The sequence below is a fragment of the Rana temporaria genome, chromosome 3 (assembly GCF_905171775.1).
Source record: "Rana temporaria chromosome 3, aRanTem1.1, whole genome shotgun sequence".
NCBI classification, from domain to species: Eukaryota; Metazoa; Chordata; class Amphibia; order Anura; family Ranidae; genus Rana; species Rana temporaria.
Window position 1 is genome coordinate 161,164,358 of NC_053491.1, and position 20,000 is coordinate 161,184,357.

The 20,000-nt window shown below is 45.2% G+C and overlaps 1 protein-coding gene across 4 annotated transcripts in view; it reads left to right on the top strand.

Annotated features, from left to right (window-relative positions):
• FAM3C (FAM3 metabolism regulating signaling molecule C) overlaps nucleotides 1–20,000 on the top strand; it is a 71,005-nt gene that overhangs the window by 35,813 nt on the left and 15,192 nt on the right. For all 4 annotated transcript variants that reach the window (XM_040343741.1, XM_040343739.1, XM_040343740.1 and 1 more), the window contains 2 exons: nucleotides 1,132–1,173; nucleotides 19,413–19,517. In XM_040343741.1, coding sequence (XP_040199675.1) covers nucleotides 1,161–1,173; nucleotides 19,413–19,517 — 118 coding nt within the window. In that variant the 5' untranslated portion in view covers nucleotides 1,132–1,160. The remainder of the gene's footprint in view (nucleotides 1–1,131; nucleotides 1,174–19,412; nucleotides 19,518–20,000) is intronic.

Below are 20,000 nucleotides of genomic sequence, written 5' to 3' on the forward strand. Positions count from 1 at the left end.
CGCTTTCTCTCGCTTTCTCTTGCTCTCTCTCTCGCTTTCTCTCTTGCTTTCTTTTTCTCTCTCTCGCTTTCTCTCTCGCTTTCTTTTTCGCTCTCTCGCTTTCTCGCTCTCTCGCTTTCTCGCTCTCTCGCTTTCTCGCTCTCTCGCTTTCTCGCTCTCTCGCTTTCTCGCTCTCTCGCTTTCTCGCTCTCTCGCTTTCTCGCTCTCTCGCTTTCTCGCTCTCTCGCTTTCTCGCTCTTTTTCTCGCTTTCTCGCTCTTTTTCTCGCTCTCGCTCTTTTTCTCGCTCTCGCTCTCTTTCTTTTGCTCTCGCTCTTTTTCTCGCTCTCGCTCTTTTTCTCGCTCTCGCTCTCTTTCTTTTGCTCTCGCTCTCTTTTGCTTTTGCTCTCTCTCGCTCTCTTTTGCTCTCGCTCTCTTTTGCTTTTGCTCTCGCTCTTTCCAATGTTTTACAGTGGTCACCAGAGCAAGAGGTGAAGAGACATCTTCCATTTGAGCACACCCTTTCTGATGACCATTAACTTTAAGGCCTCATGCTCACTGAACGTCTTTGTAATGGTGGTTTCTAGCATTGCCGTTTTTTTAACTGTGATCATAATCATTGGCGAGCTGCAATTTTTTTTTTTTTTTTTAAGGTGTTTTAACAGCTGAAAATGGCTCTGAGCCCACTATTTTTTTTTTTTTTTTTTTTTTTTTTTTTATACAGCCACAAATTGTTGATTACAGCCTATGCATGCACGGACACAGGATAACATTCTGGAGAGTTTATTGATTGTAGAAAAAAACGTCTGAAGCCAAAAACAGCAGCTGTAAAAACGTCCAATGTGCATGAGACCCAAGAGGCCTTTTTTTTCCCCCCCACTTTGGAGAGGTGTCTTCCCAAAGGAACACCTTCTATAAATTGTATGTAGTTGATTGATCAAGGCGCTGATCATGCCTCACCTATGTTGTAGAAGTTTTCTTTGTCATAAATAGGTCTTCTACCACCCAAACTCTTGAAATGGGAATAAAAATGTAATTACTTTGGCCACAAAGGCACAAAATACTTCTGGCCATGAAAGATTCAGCATATGTTTGTGGAAATGTTGTGTCCCTTTTTATCCTCGCAATAATACTCTTTTTGTTTATTGTTTCAGGCAGAACATTGCCATAGCTGGTGGGAAACATGAGAATAGCAGGTACGTGGATTTTTGATTTCTTCAATAGCAGAGTTGTCGTATTTCCAACTGAGTGATTCTGTTCCACAGTATCTCTCTATCACAAGTAACTGTAGGTAGAATTTGTTGAACAGGTTACACAGGTTCCATGAAACCTGCTCAGTGCATCACTTGAGGGCTAATGAGGATCGTACGCGTGGAATACAGAATTCATCGACTTGCCTGAATATGTCTTATCTGTAGTAAGAATTCGTACAGTGCTAAAAATAGAGCATACCTAAACTTTACATAATACTTCTATATATGATCGGTATCCACGGCCTGTGAATTCCAATACAACACTGAAAAAATAACCCCATTAAAATAAATGCACATATTTTAGCAGAAAAAAAAATTGTGTACATTTTTTTTTTTTTTTTTTTTTTTTAGAGGCGCCTGTAGCGCATTGCACCCGCAGTCCATAGGCTCTTGCAGATTCTGCCACCAACTTTCCTGTCTATACTGCCATAGAGGCAGACTAGTACAATGCTGGAAGAAGTGTCAATGAGCTACTCATCAGCACCCTCACAGAACTAAAAGCTGTCTGCTACGGTGTTAGACTTTTCTCATTCACAGTTTTCTGTAAATAAATGACACGGCTGAACAATGCTGTTTTAAAAAGGTGACAGCGGGTGCAGAGAGAGGATCCCCTGCCCGCTGTCACAGGGGAATCGGGTGGGGGGGTTGGGGCAGACCTGGAGCATGTGACATGGTACCCCCCAAAATATGGAAGCAACCACTTGCAGGTGATGCGGATAACAATACACCAACATTACATAATTTGTGTTTGCTACTGTACCCCCACAAATTTTAAGTTTAAGGGCCCTTTCACACGTACAGACCGTATGTCCGCATTTTCATCCATCTGTTTGCGGATGAAAGCGGGACATTCATGGGTCCCTATGTGATTACGGTTGTCAGCGGATGAACATCCGCCGACACCCGTAATTTGTCCGCCTCCGCAAAGATCCGCATTTGCGGACAGAAGAAATCCTATTTTTCTATCGGATCGGATTTTACGGAGGATCCCTGCTGATCTTTGCGGACACGGAGCGGATCATTACTGATCCGCCCCGTGTGAAAGGGCCCTTAGGCATTGTCCTTTTGTGAGCACTGCATGCTTTACCATCATCCATGCCAGCCTTCTTTACCGTTTTTCATTTGAGCTTTTGGTCCTTTTGGGACAGATGAGAGCAGATCTTGGCATGGAATGTACAGGGAAGTCTTCAGAATGCTTTAAAAAGGAATGAAAATATGCCTGGTCTGTAGGTTGCATCCGGTATAACTGGCAAAGCTTTGCTTTTGCCTGTCATTCCAGCTTCAGTAGCAGACTAGGATCAGCGTCACCTAAAGGATCCATGCCTTTTAGAAAAGGCATGAAATTCAGAAAGGCTGAAATTAACAAGAAATCCCTTTTACACACAGCTTTATATAATAATAATAATAATAATAATAATAATAATAATAATTATTTATATATATATATATATATATATATATATATATATATATATATATATATATATATATATATATATATATATATATATATATATATATATATATATATATATATATATATATATATAATTTAACCCTGAAGTTTAGGAGGGGTTAATGGCTGCTCTCTAAAATGTAATCCCCCCCCCCTTTTATTTTTATTTTGTATATACCTAGAATTGTAGGAAGAAGGATAAAGGCTGTTCTCCAAATCAGGGGTGAGCAACCCATCGCTCACAATCTACTCGTTGACTGTGGGCAACCAACGTGCAGATTGCGAACACATTCCTGCTTTGCTGGTCCTTCCCCCTCAGCCTTCACTGGAAAGCAGGGAACGGGGGCAGCACAGTACTGGACAGAGGCTAGGAGCGGGAGATTCCCCAGTTAACTTTTTAATTAGGTGGTTGGTTGCTAGTACGCCCAGTGGTCCTAGCAACCAATCATTAGCTTGCTACTATGAAAAGTTAACTCCAGCAGCCCCCAGTTCCACTTGAACTTGCGCATATTTTATAGTGGGTGGCCCTGTCAGGCAAACCTCTCTCGATCAAAGGAGCTGGGTGGAAAATATCAGGTAAAAAGTAGCTGCATCCAATCGGATGCAGCCACTGTTGGGGTATTTTGATAGCTGAATGGGCTGCAGAGGGAGAATTACCCAGTCGTTCTGGGTAATTGCCCCAGACAGTGGCTTCTGTGAACGGACACCTACTGTTCAACCCAACAACATATTTTCATGAACTGTTTCTACCGCTTTCTATCCCATTCACCTTGTACCCCCCCATGTCTTTGTGGCATCAAACCCCCCCCCCCCCTTTCGGTTGTTTCGCTTCTTCCTTCCTATTCATGTCCCTAACGTCTGTGTGACATCACCAGCTCCACACGTGGGGACAATTTTTTTTATTTTTTTTGGGGGGGGGGGGGCGCGCGTGTATTTGAATTCCTGTCAAATACAGAATGATTAAATATTAATGGCACAGTAACACAGTTGGCACACATCAAGATGTGCAATCAACATTGGTACTATTTAATTGCATGCCACAAGCATTACAGATTTTTTGGCATGCGCTGATATATTGGCTCAGACCCCTTCTCTACCCTATGGGGTGGGGGTTATAGGCTATCAGTGGGGTGAATAGTTTTCCATCTTTGGGCACTGGACAACCTTGTCCCAGAACTTTAGGCGTGGATGGTGGAATCTGTTAGTGGGTGTAGTAAGTGTATAGCCAGCTATATGGGCTTTTCTCTTCCCTGCAGACAAGTGTGTGGGAGGCTTCCTATAATAATCTGTAATACTCTGATGCCAATTATAAGGTTAGAAATTAAAGCTGTTCCTGCAGACCCTTCCAAGGTAAATGCCTCAGGGCCGTCATCCTGTTTCTTCTTCACCAAACAAGTGTTCTGCCAGTAATGTTCTGCGAAAGACGATCTTCTTCTTTTGTTTAATTAGTGACTGTTTACATAGAGACACGAAGGTGAGGATGATGGCATAAGAACCCACATTATTTCTAGTAAGTCAAAGTTTCTAGCATGTTGTCATATTTCATTAGAAATACTCTAACTAACAATTATTTTGATGTAATGTCACATTAGACCCCTTTCACACTGGGGCGTTTTTTTTAAGGCACTTTGGCGTTTAAAGCCTGTAAAGTGCCTGAAAGAAGCCTCATCTACAATCCCAATGTGAAAGCCTGAGTGCTTTCAGAGCCCTTTCACACTGCCAGCGCCTGAAAAACGTTAGTAAAGCACCGCTAAGACCCCTTTCACACTGGGGCGTTTTTCAGGCACTTTGGCGTTAAAAGAAGAAAAAGCGCCTTCAATGGGAAGGGGCGCTTTAGGAGCGGTGTATTCAAGTGATGCAAAGAGGCTGCTTTCAGGGCTTTTGTTGACGCCAGTGCAGCGACTCAGTGTGTAAGCTCTCGGCCTTTCACATTGGGATTGCAGATGCTTTTTTTTTTTTTTTTTTAACGTTAAAGCTCCTGAAAAATGCCCCAGTGTGAAAGGGGTCTAAAGTCCATGTGATATACATAGTGTGTGTTTATGTATGTGTAGAGATATCACTCTCTTACATACTCACCAGCCACTAATCAGCCAATCATATGGCAGCAACTCCATGCATCTAGACGTGGTGAAGACAACTTGCTGAAGTTCAAACCGAGCATCAGAATGGGGAAGAAAGGGTATTTAAGTGACTTTGAACGTGGCATGGTTGTTGGTGCCAGACGGGCTGGTCTGAGTATTTAAAAACTGCTGATCTCCTGGGATTTTCACACACAACCATCTAGGGTTACAGAGAATGGTCCGAAAAAGAGAAATTATCCAGTGAGTGACAGTTGTGTGAACGAAAATGCCTTGTCAGAGGAGAATGGGCAGACTGTTTTGAGATGATAGAAAGGCAACAGTAACTCCAATAAACACTCGTTACCACCAAGGTATGCAGAATACCATCTGTAAATGCACAACACATGTAGCGGTACCCCCGTAAGGGCTGCTGAAAGTTGTCGCCCAACCCAGTCCGGAATTCACTTCCCAACCACCTTGAGTCAATGAACAGTTCATATGTTTGATTGTTTTTTGTCATTTGAGGAATTTGAACTTGGATAGGGATGGGAATTTATTGGATGCCCAGCAGAATTATAGAACAGTCAAATTGGGACAGAACTATGTACACTCCTTGTACACAACATTTCTTCATACTCCTCCTGCACAACACTTGCTTGCAGACTATCACTACCTCTCTCTTGCACAACACTGGACTCCTGGCATATGGTTAGGCCCAACACTGACTCAGTCAGGCCTTAGGAATTGCCATTTGTAAGCAGGGACAGCATGTCTTTTTGCGTAGCAAATAGAATAGAAAGTCTTTAGTTCTACCTGTCCTGTGGTGAACTACTGCACCCAGCAATCCCTCTTCAGGCCCTGGCTGCAGCTGTCCAACTCCACTGCCTGTGAAAACTTAGAAAGGAAGATATGGACAGCTGCACACCAAAAAACCTTAAAAAGGTAGCCTTTTAATGGTAAAGGAAAGAAGGCACTACAAAAACAGCAAGCAGTGGGGTATGTAGCTGACGCATTTCGCACTGGGGTTCAGTGCTTCGTCATGCCTGTGACATTCCAATCCTGACTGGCTCCGAACCCAGCTCTGACTGTTGCCTCTCAGTTCTTTCTGGCATGCCTCTCCAGTACTCCTGATGGCACATGTCACTCACCAGCCCTCCTGGTTCCCTCCTAAAGACTTGCCTGGCAGCACTAGCTCCTGCTGTCCTCTGACTCACCTCTGTTCTTCCTGTCCAGATCCTTCATGTGGTCTTGAAGGGATGCTTCCTGCACTTGAGTCTCAGGTCCAAGGTCGCCCCTCACCTCTGAAGGCCTGACAGCCAAGCACTCCATCCTTAGTTCTTCCACCTGACAACTCCTCCACAGCTTGGCTGACTCTAGGCATTTAAGGAGGCCTGCCCCCTGCCAATCCAGGCTGAGGACTGGCCAGGGCTCCCCAGAACACCCCAGGCAGCCCCACCTCTCCTCCCCCTCCTCTCTTCTAGAATCCTCTAGAAGCCAGAGGGAGGTAAACGAGAAGTGATGCTGCCTGTGAGTCGCCGGCCTACTCGGAACCACTCCCAGCCCACACAGATCAAAACAAACAATGCCTAAAATGTACCTGTACTCACCAAAAAACTAACTCTAGCACCTACCTAAGTAGAGGTCGCTACACGTCGAACCTTGAAGCAGATGGCTACATCAGCACAAGACCGCACCGGTGCCACTCCTGTCAGCTGAAATTTCAGCTGCGTCATTCAGATGGTAGGGTCAGAATTTGGTGTCAACAGCATGAAAGCATGGATCAATCCTGCCTAGTTTCAATATTTTCTTGGCACATTTTTTGGGCCCCTTGGTACCAATTTATCATTGTTTAAATGCCACGGCCTACCTGAGTATTGTTGCTGACAATGTCGATTCCTTTGTACTCATCTTCTGATGGCTACTTCCAGCAGGATAATGCACCATGTCCCAAAGCTCAAATCAAACTGGTTTCTAGAACATGACAAGGAATTCAGTGTACTCCAGTGGCCTCCACAGTCACCAGATCCCAATACAATAGAGCACCTTTGGGATGTGGTGGAATGGTAGATTCCCCTCTATGATTCTGCAGCAATTCCATGATGCTATCATGTCAGTATGGACCAAAATCTCTGAGGAATTGTTGAATCTATGCCATGAAGAAATGATACTTAAGTCTTGTTTTACACAGAGCAGCCCAGATCCTCCTCTTCTCTGGTCCCTCGTTGACCCTTCTGCCGAGCACCCCCACAGCAAGCAGCTTGCTGTGGAGGCACATGAGCTGAGTCACTGCTCTTTGTGTCCATTCGGACATGGAGCCACGGCTCGGACTTCCCCTTCTCCTCATTGGCTCACTGACCTTGACAGCAGCGGGAGCAAGGGGGGGGTGAGGGTGGCTGCTGCACACTGAATGTTTTTTTGTCTTGATGCATTAGGATAAAAAAAAAACTTCTGCCTTTAGAAATACTTGAAGGCAAAAGGGGTCCAACCTGGTACTAGCAAGGTGTAACTAATAAAGTGGTGTGTGTGTATGTCAGAAGGCTGGCCGCAGGTCCCTCGCAGCCTGGATTTGTAGGAGGAGTCTGGGGGGTATATATCCCTCCTCCTCCTGCAGGTCCCTCGTCGGCTCGTCTTGCTGGTTTCACTTCCGGTGCGCCCCGACGTCCTTTCCGGTTTCCGTACAGCAGGGTGAATCGTGCAAACAGCAGTGCTCCTTGCCTCGTGGTCTCCAGGTATCATGCGGCGGGGGGGGGGGGGGGGCGCTATGGTGGCTTGCACTTCGGCAACATGGGGAAGCCCTCGTGTGGGAGGCCGTAGGGGGATTGATTGGCATCGCTATTGATACCCGGGGGAGAGGAGCCCGGGTGGGGGTGTGTTTCATGGTTACAGGCTTGCGGGGGTGGGGGGGGGTGCTTTGCTAAGCCTCAGTATGGGTACCCCCTCAGCTTTAAACAGCCGTCAGTGATCAGGGCACGACTGCTTTTGGGGCTGAAGTGCCAGTCACTGATCATTGACAGTCTGCTGTGTTTTGCAAACTTTTCAGTACCCTGCTGGCATGTTTGACATGTCTCAGGGGGGCAGCTGCCAAACATTTAGCAGGGGGGTTGGGCTTCCCAGCTGGGGGGGCTCGCAGGGACTCGCATCCATTATTCTGTGTGGTTCGGTCATGCGTTGGCATGCTAAAACCGTCGTGTTTTATCATGGTTAGCTGTCATGCGATTTGCCATTGTGGATCCATCATGCGATTTGCAATTGTAAATCCGTCATGCGATTTGCAATTGTAAATCCGTCATGCGATTTGCAATTGTAAATCCGTCATGCGATTTGCCGTTGTAAATCCGTCATGCGATTTGCCGTTGTAAATCCGTCATGCGATTTGCCGTTGTAAATCCGTCATGCGATTGGCATTGGTAATTGGTCATGCGATTTGTCATTGGTAGATCCGTCATGCGATTTGTCATTGGTAGATCCGTCATGCGAATTGTCATTGTCAGTCCGTCATGCGATTTGTCGTGGTAGATCCGGCATGCGATTTGTCACTGTCATGGTAGGCTTTCATGCGATCTGTCATGGGAGTCGGTCATACATTGGTTAGGCATGCGATTTGTCATGGCTTTTCGTGCGATTAGTCATAGAAGTCTGTCATGCGTTTTGTCGGTCATGCATTTTTCATGCCAGTCGGTCATGGTAATCTGTCATAAGTCTGTCATACAATCAGTCGTGTATGTTGTTTCAGTCGGGCTGGTTTTGTATGTGATTCATGGTCTTAGTCTTATTGTTTGTCATTTTCATCGGCGGCTGCATGTTTTAGTTGTGCGGGGGCATATTCATGGGCGCTCATGTTCTCCACCATCGAGTTTCAGTTTTGTTCATGATTTCAGTTTCCACCCGCATTCATTTCTGTTCACGGTCGACGTACTGTTGCTTCACTGCAGGCACTTGTGATATTTCAGGTGGATTTCAGCTGTAAACGCAAGTCAGCAAGGTACGTATGTATGTCGTTTCCTTTCACGGGTGCTCGGTTTTTTCATTACATTGCAGGATCTGTCACGTCTACAGATCCGTACAGGCTGAGGTTGCGTTTTGTTAAGTGATTGGTAGACCACAATCTACTCGCCTGTACATCATACTGCACGATCATCCATTTCATTCACATCTACCCACCACGGTCTGTGTGTATGGTAGCCCTGAGTGTTCGTTCTTAATTGCCTGTCTTGGCGCGACAGGTTTCTCTGGCTCATTCATTTCTTACTTTTAAGTCATATTGGTCACGTATCTCATTTCACACGCTGTTGGTCTATCACCATTCGCACACATCTGTACTTTGGCACATAGGGGTCTGCTAGGTGGTACGGTTGTGTGTTTTATTGTCTGTGTCATTTTTCCGTAGATGCCATGTCATGTCACACGTATCAGAGTGACGAGTTTGCGTTCATCCCACCTACCCCTCGTAAGGGGTCGGAGCATGGCAGCACACCATCGTTAAGGAGTTGGACTGTACCGAGGCTTGTTGCAGAGCTTCGGCGCAAGGTTATTTCTTTCTCCGCTTCGGCTACGAAAGCAGAACTTTTCAGGTTGTTGTTTTCATCTCCTTCCCTGTCGCTGCCATCTACTAGCGCGGAACACGCTTCTGTACACAACTCGTTAACACAGATACACGCAGTGTTAAATACACTCTCCACCTCCATGCTGCAGTTACAGGGTAGGATGGAGGTGATGGAAGCTTGCGCAGTTAGTGCTGTAATGTCAGCCCCTGCTCCTCCAGCCCTTGCTCCTCCAGGTAATGTCTCATTGTTGCCTTCAGCAGCATCATCACCATTGGCGGCATTGCCTTCTGTGTCCCCGGGCCATTTCATCCCGGCAAATATTAAGGATATTTTGGAAGGGAAGGATGTCAATTTTTCCTCTCTGCTAATAGCAACCCAAGATGTCACCGAGAATAAGTCGTTCGCTTGTGGGGAGGTGTCGGTGGTGCTCAAAACCAAGGATCCCAGGCTTAGTCGCAAGCTCAGCGTGCCGGAGTTCGTTTTGGCATTCAGCATTTTCAGAGACATTGTCTTCTCAGTCAGCCCAGGTAGGAGGGAGGAGTTTGACCTTTACCTTCATAAAGTGGTGGATTTGGCACACAAGTACGGTGGTTTTACTTTTTATGAATATCATCGTTCCTTTTCCGCTAAAGTGGCGGCTGCATGGGCCCAGTTCCAGGTAGTCACATGTTGGGCCAATATCGACATGGAACTCTTTTGCAGGAATTTTGCCAACCAGAAATCGCACGTGTGTGCCATCTGCCAGTCATCCGCGCATACCACAGCTTGGTGTCCAAATTTTGAATCTTCTAGTCATATGGGGACCTCCAAGCAGGCGGCCGGTGGTTCTTCTGGTAGTTCAGGTCAGGTGGATAAAATGGGCAGGCCTGTCCGTTATCTGGGTAAAGCTCAGCTATGCAATAACTACAATTACACAGGTTGCAATTACAATTATTGCATGTGTGTGTGCCAATTGCTTCAGAGCCCATCCCAAGACCCAAAGCCAGATACAAGTCCAAAGGAGAACGAAGATTTGCGGTCCAAGGACCCAGACTATGGAACGCTTTACCAACCACCATCCGATTGGAGGTAAACCACCTGACCTTCAGGAGAAAGATCAAGACCCATCTCTTCTGAGGGCCCAGGGAATGGATACCAAGCGCCCAGAGGCGATTCAGTTTGCATGTGTTGCGCTATATAAGTTTCTCACTCACTCAAGTCCGCTTGTCTGGTTAAGCCGTTTAGTGCATCTTGACTGTGCCAAGTAAATATTTCCTTGTTAGGGGATTATCTGGAGAACCACCCATCCCCATCGGTTAGGCAGTTTCTGCTAGAGGTTTTTTCTGTAGGTTTTCACACTGGCCTCATAGCTCTTCCCACGGAGTCTTTTGAATGTAAGAATTTGAGGTCAGCAGAGAGTCACCCTGCAATTGTTGACGAGTTACTACAGACTGAAGTGGCCAAGGGGTACCTGATTGGGCCTTTTCTTGCATCGCCATTTTGCATGTGGAGGGTCAGCCCCATTGGGGTAGTATGTGGTAAATTTTCCAATAAATATCGTTTGATTTATGATTTGTCCACGCCTCATTCTTCACACATTCCTAGCCTCAATTCTCTCCTCCCCTCTGAGGAGTTTTCTCTGAAGTATTCATCAGTAGATTTGGCAATCCAGCAGATTGTACAGTTAGGCCGGGGTGCTTGGCTGTCCAAAGCTGACATCACTGATGCTTTCAAGCTGCTTCCGATTTAGTCCTGCTCTCTGGCAATGGCACGGCATCAAATGGCGCGGTCGGTATTATTTTGCCACCAGATTAACTTTTGTGTCAAAGAGCAGTGCTTACCTGTTTGACGCCTTTGCCCAGGCTCTTCATTGGATTTTGTGTAATTGTAGAGGTTGTCAGAAGGTAATTCATTATCTGGACGATTTTTTACTATTGGAAGGCCCTGGTGTCCCGCCCAGGGATCTGCATGTGCTGACAGAACTTTTCTCAGAGTTAAATGTCCCTTTAGCCGCACATAAGATGGAAGGGCCGACTAAAGTCATCACTTTTTTGGGGATCACGCTTGATTCCCATCTCATGGTGGCTAGTCTGCCCTTGGAGAAGCTGGTTCGGATACGCCAGACCATTCTTATGTTTGTCCGATCCCCAGTCTGTTCCAAAAAGGAATTGCAGTCTCTGCTAGGGTTGCTAAACCACGCCATGAGGATCATTCCTCGGGGTAGGGCATTTGTGTCCAGGTTGCTGGCCCTTCTTCCCCAATGTCAAGATTCTGACTCGGCCGTTGAGCTTCTAGCTGATGCCCAAGCTGATCTCCTCATGTGGGATCGGTTTCTGAGCGACTGGAATGGCATCTCCATGTTTATTCCACAGCCAACTGATTGTTCTCCCAGAGTGTTCTCACACGCCGCCGCTTCGGTCGGTTTTGGGGCTACTTTTGGTCAGGAATGGTTGGCCCCCAGAGGTTTTCCATCTGCCGAAATTCGCTCTCACGTCAGCCTTGTTCGAAATCTATCCAATTATGGCAGCGGCAGTCACTTGGGGTACCGGTTTGGTCAGGCAACTCGGTCATTTTTCTTTACAGACAATTTTTGGCCACCGCAAAAATTGTCAATAAAGGAAGGTCAGGGTCTCTGCTGATCATGTCTTTTATGCGTAGATTGACATGGCTGGGCCTGACATACAAGTTTCATTTTCGAGGGGAGTTTATCAGTGGGGAGCCCAATGGTGCAGCTGATGCCTTATCCCGGCTCAACATGCCTCAATTTTTCTTGCAGCATCCGGTGGCAGAACGGACGGGCCAGCCAGTTCTCCCTCACTCGCTACTGGTCATGGATTAAACGCCTTCTGGACGCAGGCTATTGATCTGGCCAATAGGTCCTTATCCAGGAATACAATGAAAGCATATTCAACGTGTTGGAGGACGTTTCTTAGATTCATGGCTTCATATTCTTGTAGTTGCCCCAAGGACATTAGTTATATTATGTCGTTTGCAGCATATTGCCACAGTGAGTTGGCTTTGTCTGCCAGTACCGTAAGACATATTTGTCGGGCATTCAGCATTTTAGGTCCTTGCATTCTCCTGACAGTCCATCTATTTATTTTTGCAGCTCACCCTCTGAAAGCCATGCTGAGGGGTATTCCGAGGACCCAGGGGAGGTCTCAGTTGTCTCGGCAACCGGTCACTGGTCAGATTTTCCGTGATATGTCAGACATACTGTCTCTTTCCCCTTTTGGCGCAGGTCCCAGCTTAGTGCTCAAAGCAGCTATCTATCTAAGTTTCTTTGGGTTTCTCTGCCCCGGGGAAGTATCCCAAGCTAGCGGTCATGCGCCTGTTCTGCTCAGAGGGAGTCTCACCAGATTCCCCGAGCATTATGAGTTACAACTTCCCAACAATAAGAATAGACAAACTGGGCAGGGGTTTGTTGAGTACTACCGAACCAATAGCAATTGGTGCCCGGTTGAAGTGCTTGACTCCCTTTGCAATCTGTTTGTAGCTACTCCTTTAAATAGCCCGCTGCTCCCCTTTACTACACGTCCAATTACTTCGAAACAATTCATTTTGCATATTAGGATCTTACTCGCCAAGTTAGGGTTAGATCCAAAGCGTTTTTCTGGACATTCATTTAGGATCGGGGCAGCCTCCAAGCAGGGGGTCCCTTCCTATGTCATTAAGTACATGGGGCGCTGGAGGTCCTCCTGCTACAGCAGATACATTCCTGATCCCTGTACGGAGGTTAGCAGGGCGTTTGCCTCTTAGATTAAATGTTATCCATTCAATAAAGTTTCATACTTGCCTACATTTGTGTCTTTTGCCCTGTTTTAGGCGTACCGACCAGGTAGGCCAAGGCACACCGCAGGTCTTGGTCATTAGGGTTATCGCATATCACGAGTGAAGACTCTGACTACAAACGTAATGTTCTATCTATCTACACTACTGTATATTACCAAAAGTATTGGGATGCCTGCCTTTACACGCACATGAACTTTGATGGCGTCCCAATATCTTAAAGTGGAGGTTCACCCTTTAAAACAATTTTTGACATCACACGGAGTCGAGCCATCCTACCGATAGAATGCCGGTGTTTTTTTGTTTTTTTTTCTCGGCACATACCTGGTATCACGATTTTCACCTCACGGCGATCCCGCGGGAGTGGGCGTTCCCAAGCACTGCCTGTGATTGACAGGCTTCCGAACAGCGCATACTACGCGTCACAGGTTGCCGTCAGAACCCGAACGTCGGTGCGCAGGCACCGTATAGAGCCGCACCGACGTTCAGGTTTTTTCGGCTACCTGTGACGAGCAGTATACGCCGTTCAGAAGCCTGTCAATCACAGGCAGTGCTTGGGAACGCCCACTCCCGCAGGAATGCCGTGAGGTGAAAATCGCACATAACGAGGTATGTGCTGAGAAAAACAAAAAACGGCATTCTGTCGGTAGGATGGCTCGACTCCGTGTGATGTCAGAATTTTTTTTGAGGGTGAATCTCCACTTTAAGTTGGATACACACTATACAATTTTCTGTAGATTTTTTTTATTTTATTTATATTTTTCCCCCCCTTTTTAGATCTACCAAAACCATATAATATAAAGTCAAACCTAAACCCTTTCAATTTTTATGTAATCAGGCAGGCCTTTGCACTACATGGTTTTGGTAAATCTAAGGCCCCTTTCACACTGGGGCGTTATTCGAGCAAAGCCTCATCTGCAATCCCAAAGTGAAAGCCAGTGTGCTTTCAATGCCCTTTCACACTGCCAGCGCACGAAAAACGCTGGTAAAGCACCGCTAACGTTTTAGGGCATTTTTGCAGTGCCTCAGCGTGAAAGGGTAAGGCGTTTTTACAACGCTTTCAATTCGTTTCAATGGAGAGGGGCGTTTTTTTCAGTGGCCAAAAGCTGCTCCAATGATGCTGCTTGCAGGACTCGGTGTGAAAGGGTCCATTGAGATGCATGGAGAGCGTTTTATGATTGTTTTAATAGTGCTATAAAAACGCTTCAATGTGAAAGGGGTCTAAAGGAAATGGGACAACAAAAGTTGTATAGTGTGTATGGGGTCTTAGTCCGTAGAGTTTAATATTATGTTGGCCCACCCTCTGCAGCTATAACAGCTTCAACTCTTCTGGGAAGGATGTCCACAAAGTCTAGGAGTGTGTCTATGGGAATGTTTGACCATTCTTCCAGAAGCGCATTTCTGGAGTGATCCATTGGTGTGTGGCTACGTGCATTCAGGAAGTACATTCCCCTGCATGAGAACTATGGTTCTATTTTTCAATGAGCTACTGGATGGATAAGTATACACTTGCATGCAATGTTTAACAAGTACAGCCATTGACTTTGTGACCTGTGGGTCTTGTTCGATTTACTTTTGAGGACCCTTTTTAAAGGCAGCCAATGGAATGGTTTACTTGAATATGCATTGATGTGCGAGGGAGGTTATGCTCACAAAATCCATCCTGGACCATGCAGACATATGCTCTAGACCAGGGGTCTCCAAACTTTTCAAACAAAGGGCCAGTTTATTGTTCTTCAGCCTTTAGGAGGGCCGGATTGTGGCCAGCGGGGGCAGAAAAAGCCCCGGGCCCAGCATTGTTGAGAATAAATATGGCCTCACAGTTTGCGATCAGTAGGATAAGGAGTAGTGCCCCTATTAGTAGGAGAAATTGTATCTCATCATTGGTATCAGTGGAAGAAAAAGTGCCCCCTTGTTAGAGTCAGTGGGAAGAATAGTGCCTCATATCAGTGGGAGGAATAAAGTGCTGAGGGCCGGATAAAGGCTAGCAAAGGGCCACATCTGGCCCTCGGGCCACAATTTGGAGACCCCTGCTCTAGACAGCCATTGACTTTGTTTTGGTGAACATTCATCCTCCTTTGGACCACTCAAATTCATCTCTCCCTCACCATCATGGGAGGTTTCACAATGAGTCAGCCAGAGATCCACGTTTCTTTGTCCCCTTCCTTTCTTTGGTATATTCTTGTTATATTTTTGATTAATGTTCATCCGCTGACACCCACTATCTCATAGGGATCAATGTATGTCCCCTTTTCATCCGTAAACGGATGGATGAAAAACCAGACATAGGGTCCGCATGTGTGAAAGGGACCTAAAATATTTGGCTCATCTTGAAACTGAATACAGTTATACAACAAAGAGGACCCAGGACTGTAGAGCAGTTAGAATCCTATATCGGGCAAGAATGGGACCACATTCCTCTCCCAAATCTCCAGCAACTGGTCCCAGACATTTACAGAGAAGAGGACATGATACACCATGGTAAAAATGGCCCTGTCCCAATGTTTTTGAGACATGTTGCTGCCATCAGTTTCAAAATTGCCTAATTTTTTTTTCTTAAAATGGTACATTTTGATATGCTTTTCTATTGTTGCTAAAATACAGGTTTATGAGATTTGCAAATCATTGCATTCTGTTTTTTTTTTATGTTGATTTTACATAGCTGCGTTATCACAGATGGTTTATCTGTGAGTAATCCTCGTTGTCTGAACTGATGTTACACGCTATGTAAAATCATATACAAAGATTTTACATGGCGTCCCACATTTTTTTGGTGATCTGGAGTGGCCGATCCAAAAGGGGTGCAATGGTGCCACCCCTCCAAATTTGCATGAGGGGCGCTGGACTCATAGGTTTTTATGAGGTGTTTTCTTTGTTTTTTGTTTTCCAAACCATATTACAGCCTGGAGCTCTAATTGGCTTGAAAAAGGTTGGGCTCAGTTGTGACACTAGCGAATCACTGTTCACCATCGTCTTCTGGCTTCTCCTCCCGGTCAATCAGGACAGGAGGCGGATCGGGTTGGCTGGAAGGAGTAGCCACGGCGTTGTCATGTGGCACTTGGGTGAGTGTGGACCTGGGGGTGGGGGGTTTGTTTGCCGCTCCCCCAAAAAGTTTAGCACCAGCCGCCACTGTTGGGTATGTATGTGGGGGCTTGACACAATGACTAGTAGCCATTACTTTCAACTCCTCTTCTGAGTGTATCTACTCTTCTAGTAATGATATAAAATATATTCTGAATTTAACGGGCAGAGTAGGACTCGGACAGGGATCTTGACACATTAGATGGGAGATTTGATTCAAAATCTAGACTACAAGATAAAGAAGAAACCGTTAGGTGTAACTCTGGAATTTTCCAGTAGCTGAAATACTAGTTTTGCAAAGACTGGCCACTGTGATTGTACATTGTTGGTAAACAGCGCTCTCTGCTGGATGTTCATTCAACTAAAGTTGTGGGGGATTAGCTTCAATAAATGTTGAGCTGCACAATGATATTCTCATCTGCATATTTTTCTGCATTGTTTCTCGCTACGGAAACCCTGAACCATAAATAAAAGCATTGTATAGTAATGAGACCACAACTTCCCCCTTTTTCTTAAAGCGGTGTTTCACCCTGCAGAACAACTTTTTAGCATAAAATTCGGCATAGTAGCGCGAGCTACAGTATGCCTGTCTTAATTTTTTTTATCCCTGTACTCACTGTTATATCGTACATAGAAGATTCCGACTGCCCGCGGGGAATGGGCGTTCCTTTCAAGAGGGAGGGTGATTGACGGCCGGCTCTGGCACGTCACGCTCCCCGAAGACAGCCGGAGTAGGTCTCGGCTCTTCACGGCGCTTGCGCACAGACTATGCGCAGGCGCCGTGAAGAGCCAAGCCTATTTCGGCTATTTCCGGAGAAGCGTGACGCGCCAGAGCCGGCCGTCAATCACCTTCCGTCTGGATTGGAACGCCCATTCCCCGTGGGCAGTCGGAATCTTCTATGTACGATTACACTGTGAGTACGGGGATAAAAAAATTAAGACAGGCATACTGTAGCTCGCGCTACTATGCCAAATTTTATGCTAGAAGAAAAAAAAATGATTTTTTTTTTTTTTTATAGGGTGAACCCCCGCTTTAAAAAAAATTATAAAAAAATTGGCTCAAACTGAGGTTATTGTCCTTGAATGCAGACGGTTGAACCTTTTTTTTGAGCTGGTAATTCGTACTGGAACAACTAATATATGGGGCTATTTACAAGTCCTTTTTCCTGCAGGATGCATGCTTCGTCTATTTTTTTTTTTTTGCTGTATTTAAATCCATTATAAATCAAAAACATTTGTATGTGACTGGTTTTGCATCTGTGAACTAGTGCAGTGTTAAAAGGGAAACCATAGGAGCCCACTTATGCCTATATACATGCACATGTTTTCTGCAGTTTGCACACATCCAGAAAGTATTCGCAGTGCTTAACGTCTTCCACATATTGGGGGTTATTTAAGAAAGGCAAATTCACTTTGCACTACAAGTGTATTTGGAAGTTCAGTCGCTGTAGATCAGAGGGGGACATGCAAGGAAAATAAAAAAAAACAGCATTATAGCTTGCACATGATTGGATGATAAAATCAGCAGCGCTTCCCCTTATTTCAGATCTACCCCTCAGATTTAAGCGACTGCACTTCCAAGTGCACTTGCAGTGCAATGTGGATTTGCCTTTCATAAATAACCCCCATTGTTATGTTACAGCCTTTTTCCAAAATGGATTCAATTCATTACTTTCCTCATTCTACAAACAATACCCCATAACGACAACGTAAAAGAAGAATGTTTTAAAATCTTTGCAAATGTATTAACAATAAAAAAAATCACATGTACATATGTATTTACATCCTTTGCCATGACATATAAAATTGAACTCGGGTGCATCCTGTTTCTACTGATCATCATTGAGTTGTTTCTACAACTTGATTGGAGTCCCCCTGTGGTAAATCCAGTTGATTGGACATGATTTGGAAAGGCACGCACCTGTCTATGTAAAGTCCCACAGTTAACAGTGCATGTCGGAGCACAAACCAAGCCATAATGTCCAAAAATGTGTCTGTAGACCTCTAAAACAGGATTGTATCAAGGCACCGTTCTGGGGAAGGGTACAGTAAAATATCCCAAAGGGCACAGTGGCCTCCATCTGTAAATGGAAGAAGTTTGGAACCACCAGGACTTGTTCTAGAGCGGGCTGCCCAGCGAAACTGAGCAATTGGGGGAGAAAGGTCTTCAGTCAGTGAGGTGACCAAGAACCCAATAATCACTGACAGAGCTCAAGTGTTTCTCTGTGGAGAGAGGAGAAGCTTCCAGAAGAACAACCATATCTGCAGCACTCCAGCAATCGGGCCCGTATGGTAGAACGGCCAGACAGAAGCCACTCCTCAGTAAAAGGCACATGACAGCCCATCTGAAGTTTGCCAAAAGACACCTAAAGGTCTCTCAAACATACTTTGATGAAAGATTGGCCTCTTTGGCCTGAATGGCAAGTGTCATGTCTGGAGGAAACCAGGCACCGCTCATTACTTGCCAATACCATCCCTATAGTGAAGCATGGTGGTGGCAGCATCATGCTGTGGGGATGTTTTTAAGCGGCAGGGACTGGGAGACTAGTCAGGATCGAGGGAAAGATGAATGCAGCAATGTACAAAGACATCCTTGATAAAAACCTGCTCCAGAGCGTGCCGAACCTCGGACTGGGGTGAAGGGTCATCTTCCAACAAGACAAGGACCCTAATCGCACAGCCAAGATTACAAAGGAGTGGCTATATGGCAACTCTGTGAATGTCTTTGAGTGGCCTACCCAGAGCCCAGACTGGAATCTGATTGGACTTCTCTGGAGAGATCTGAAAATGGCTGTACACAGACGCCCCTCATCCAACCTGTCAAAGCTTGAGAGGTCCTGCTAAGAAGAATGGGAGAAACTGCTCAAAATAGGTGTGCCAAGTTTGTAGCATCATACTCAAAGACTTGAGGCTGTAATTGGTGCCAAAGGTGCTTCAACAAAGTGTTGAGCAAAGGCTGCGAATACTTATGTACATGTGATATATATATTTTTTTTTCCTTTTTTAATACATTTTGAAAGATTTTAAACAAAATTCTTTCACATTGTCATGGAGTATTGTTTGTTGAATTTTGAAGAAAATAATTTAATCCATTTTGGAATAATGCTGTAACATAACAAAATCTGGAAGAAGTGAAGCCCTGTGAATACTTCCTGGATGCACGGTATGTGTAAATGGGCTTTTTTACTGCATTTTGTGTAAACAATTAGTTACAATGCTGTTAAAAGTTATAATTTGATTTTGATCTACTGGCTTTTGTTTCATTTCTTTTAGGTGCCATAAAATTTGTTGTAGCGGTAGCCGCCTTTTTACTTACCTTTTATGTGATATCTCAAGTATTTGATATAAAAATGGATTCCAATTTAGGAAAAATTTTAGGTAAGTACTATGCTGTGTGATTCTTGTATTTCCCTTTTTAATGTTGTTGTAAACCCTCTTGTATACCCAGTGAAGTCAACAAGAGCCTCCGATGATACACAGAGATGAAACAAATCCTCCATTAGTTTTACTTATCTGCAGTCTTCTCTTCCCTACACCCCTTCAAATGGGCAGAATTGTCTTAAAACGTCTTCATTTGTTAGCATCGCAGAGGAGGGGGCGGAAACAGCAGCTACAGTGTGCGAGAGCTGATTGGAGGAAAGGCATACAACCCCCCCCCCTTTTCACACAGGAGCGAAGGAAGGCTACATAAACATTTAAATAAAAGTTGTCTGCAGAAGAAGACTTGGTACTTACCCCTGGCAGATAGCAAGTCCTCGCTTTTCACTTTGCATTTAAAAGAAAAAACGACAGCTTCCTGCATACTTTTTTAGCATCCAGTGCTTCCGGGTTTGTCTATCCCTGTGTCCCACACCACCTGCT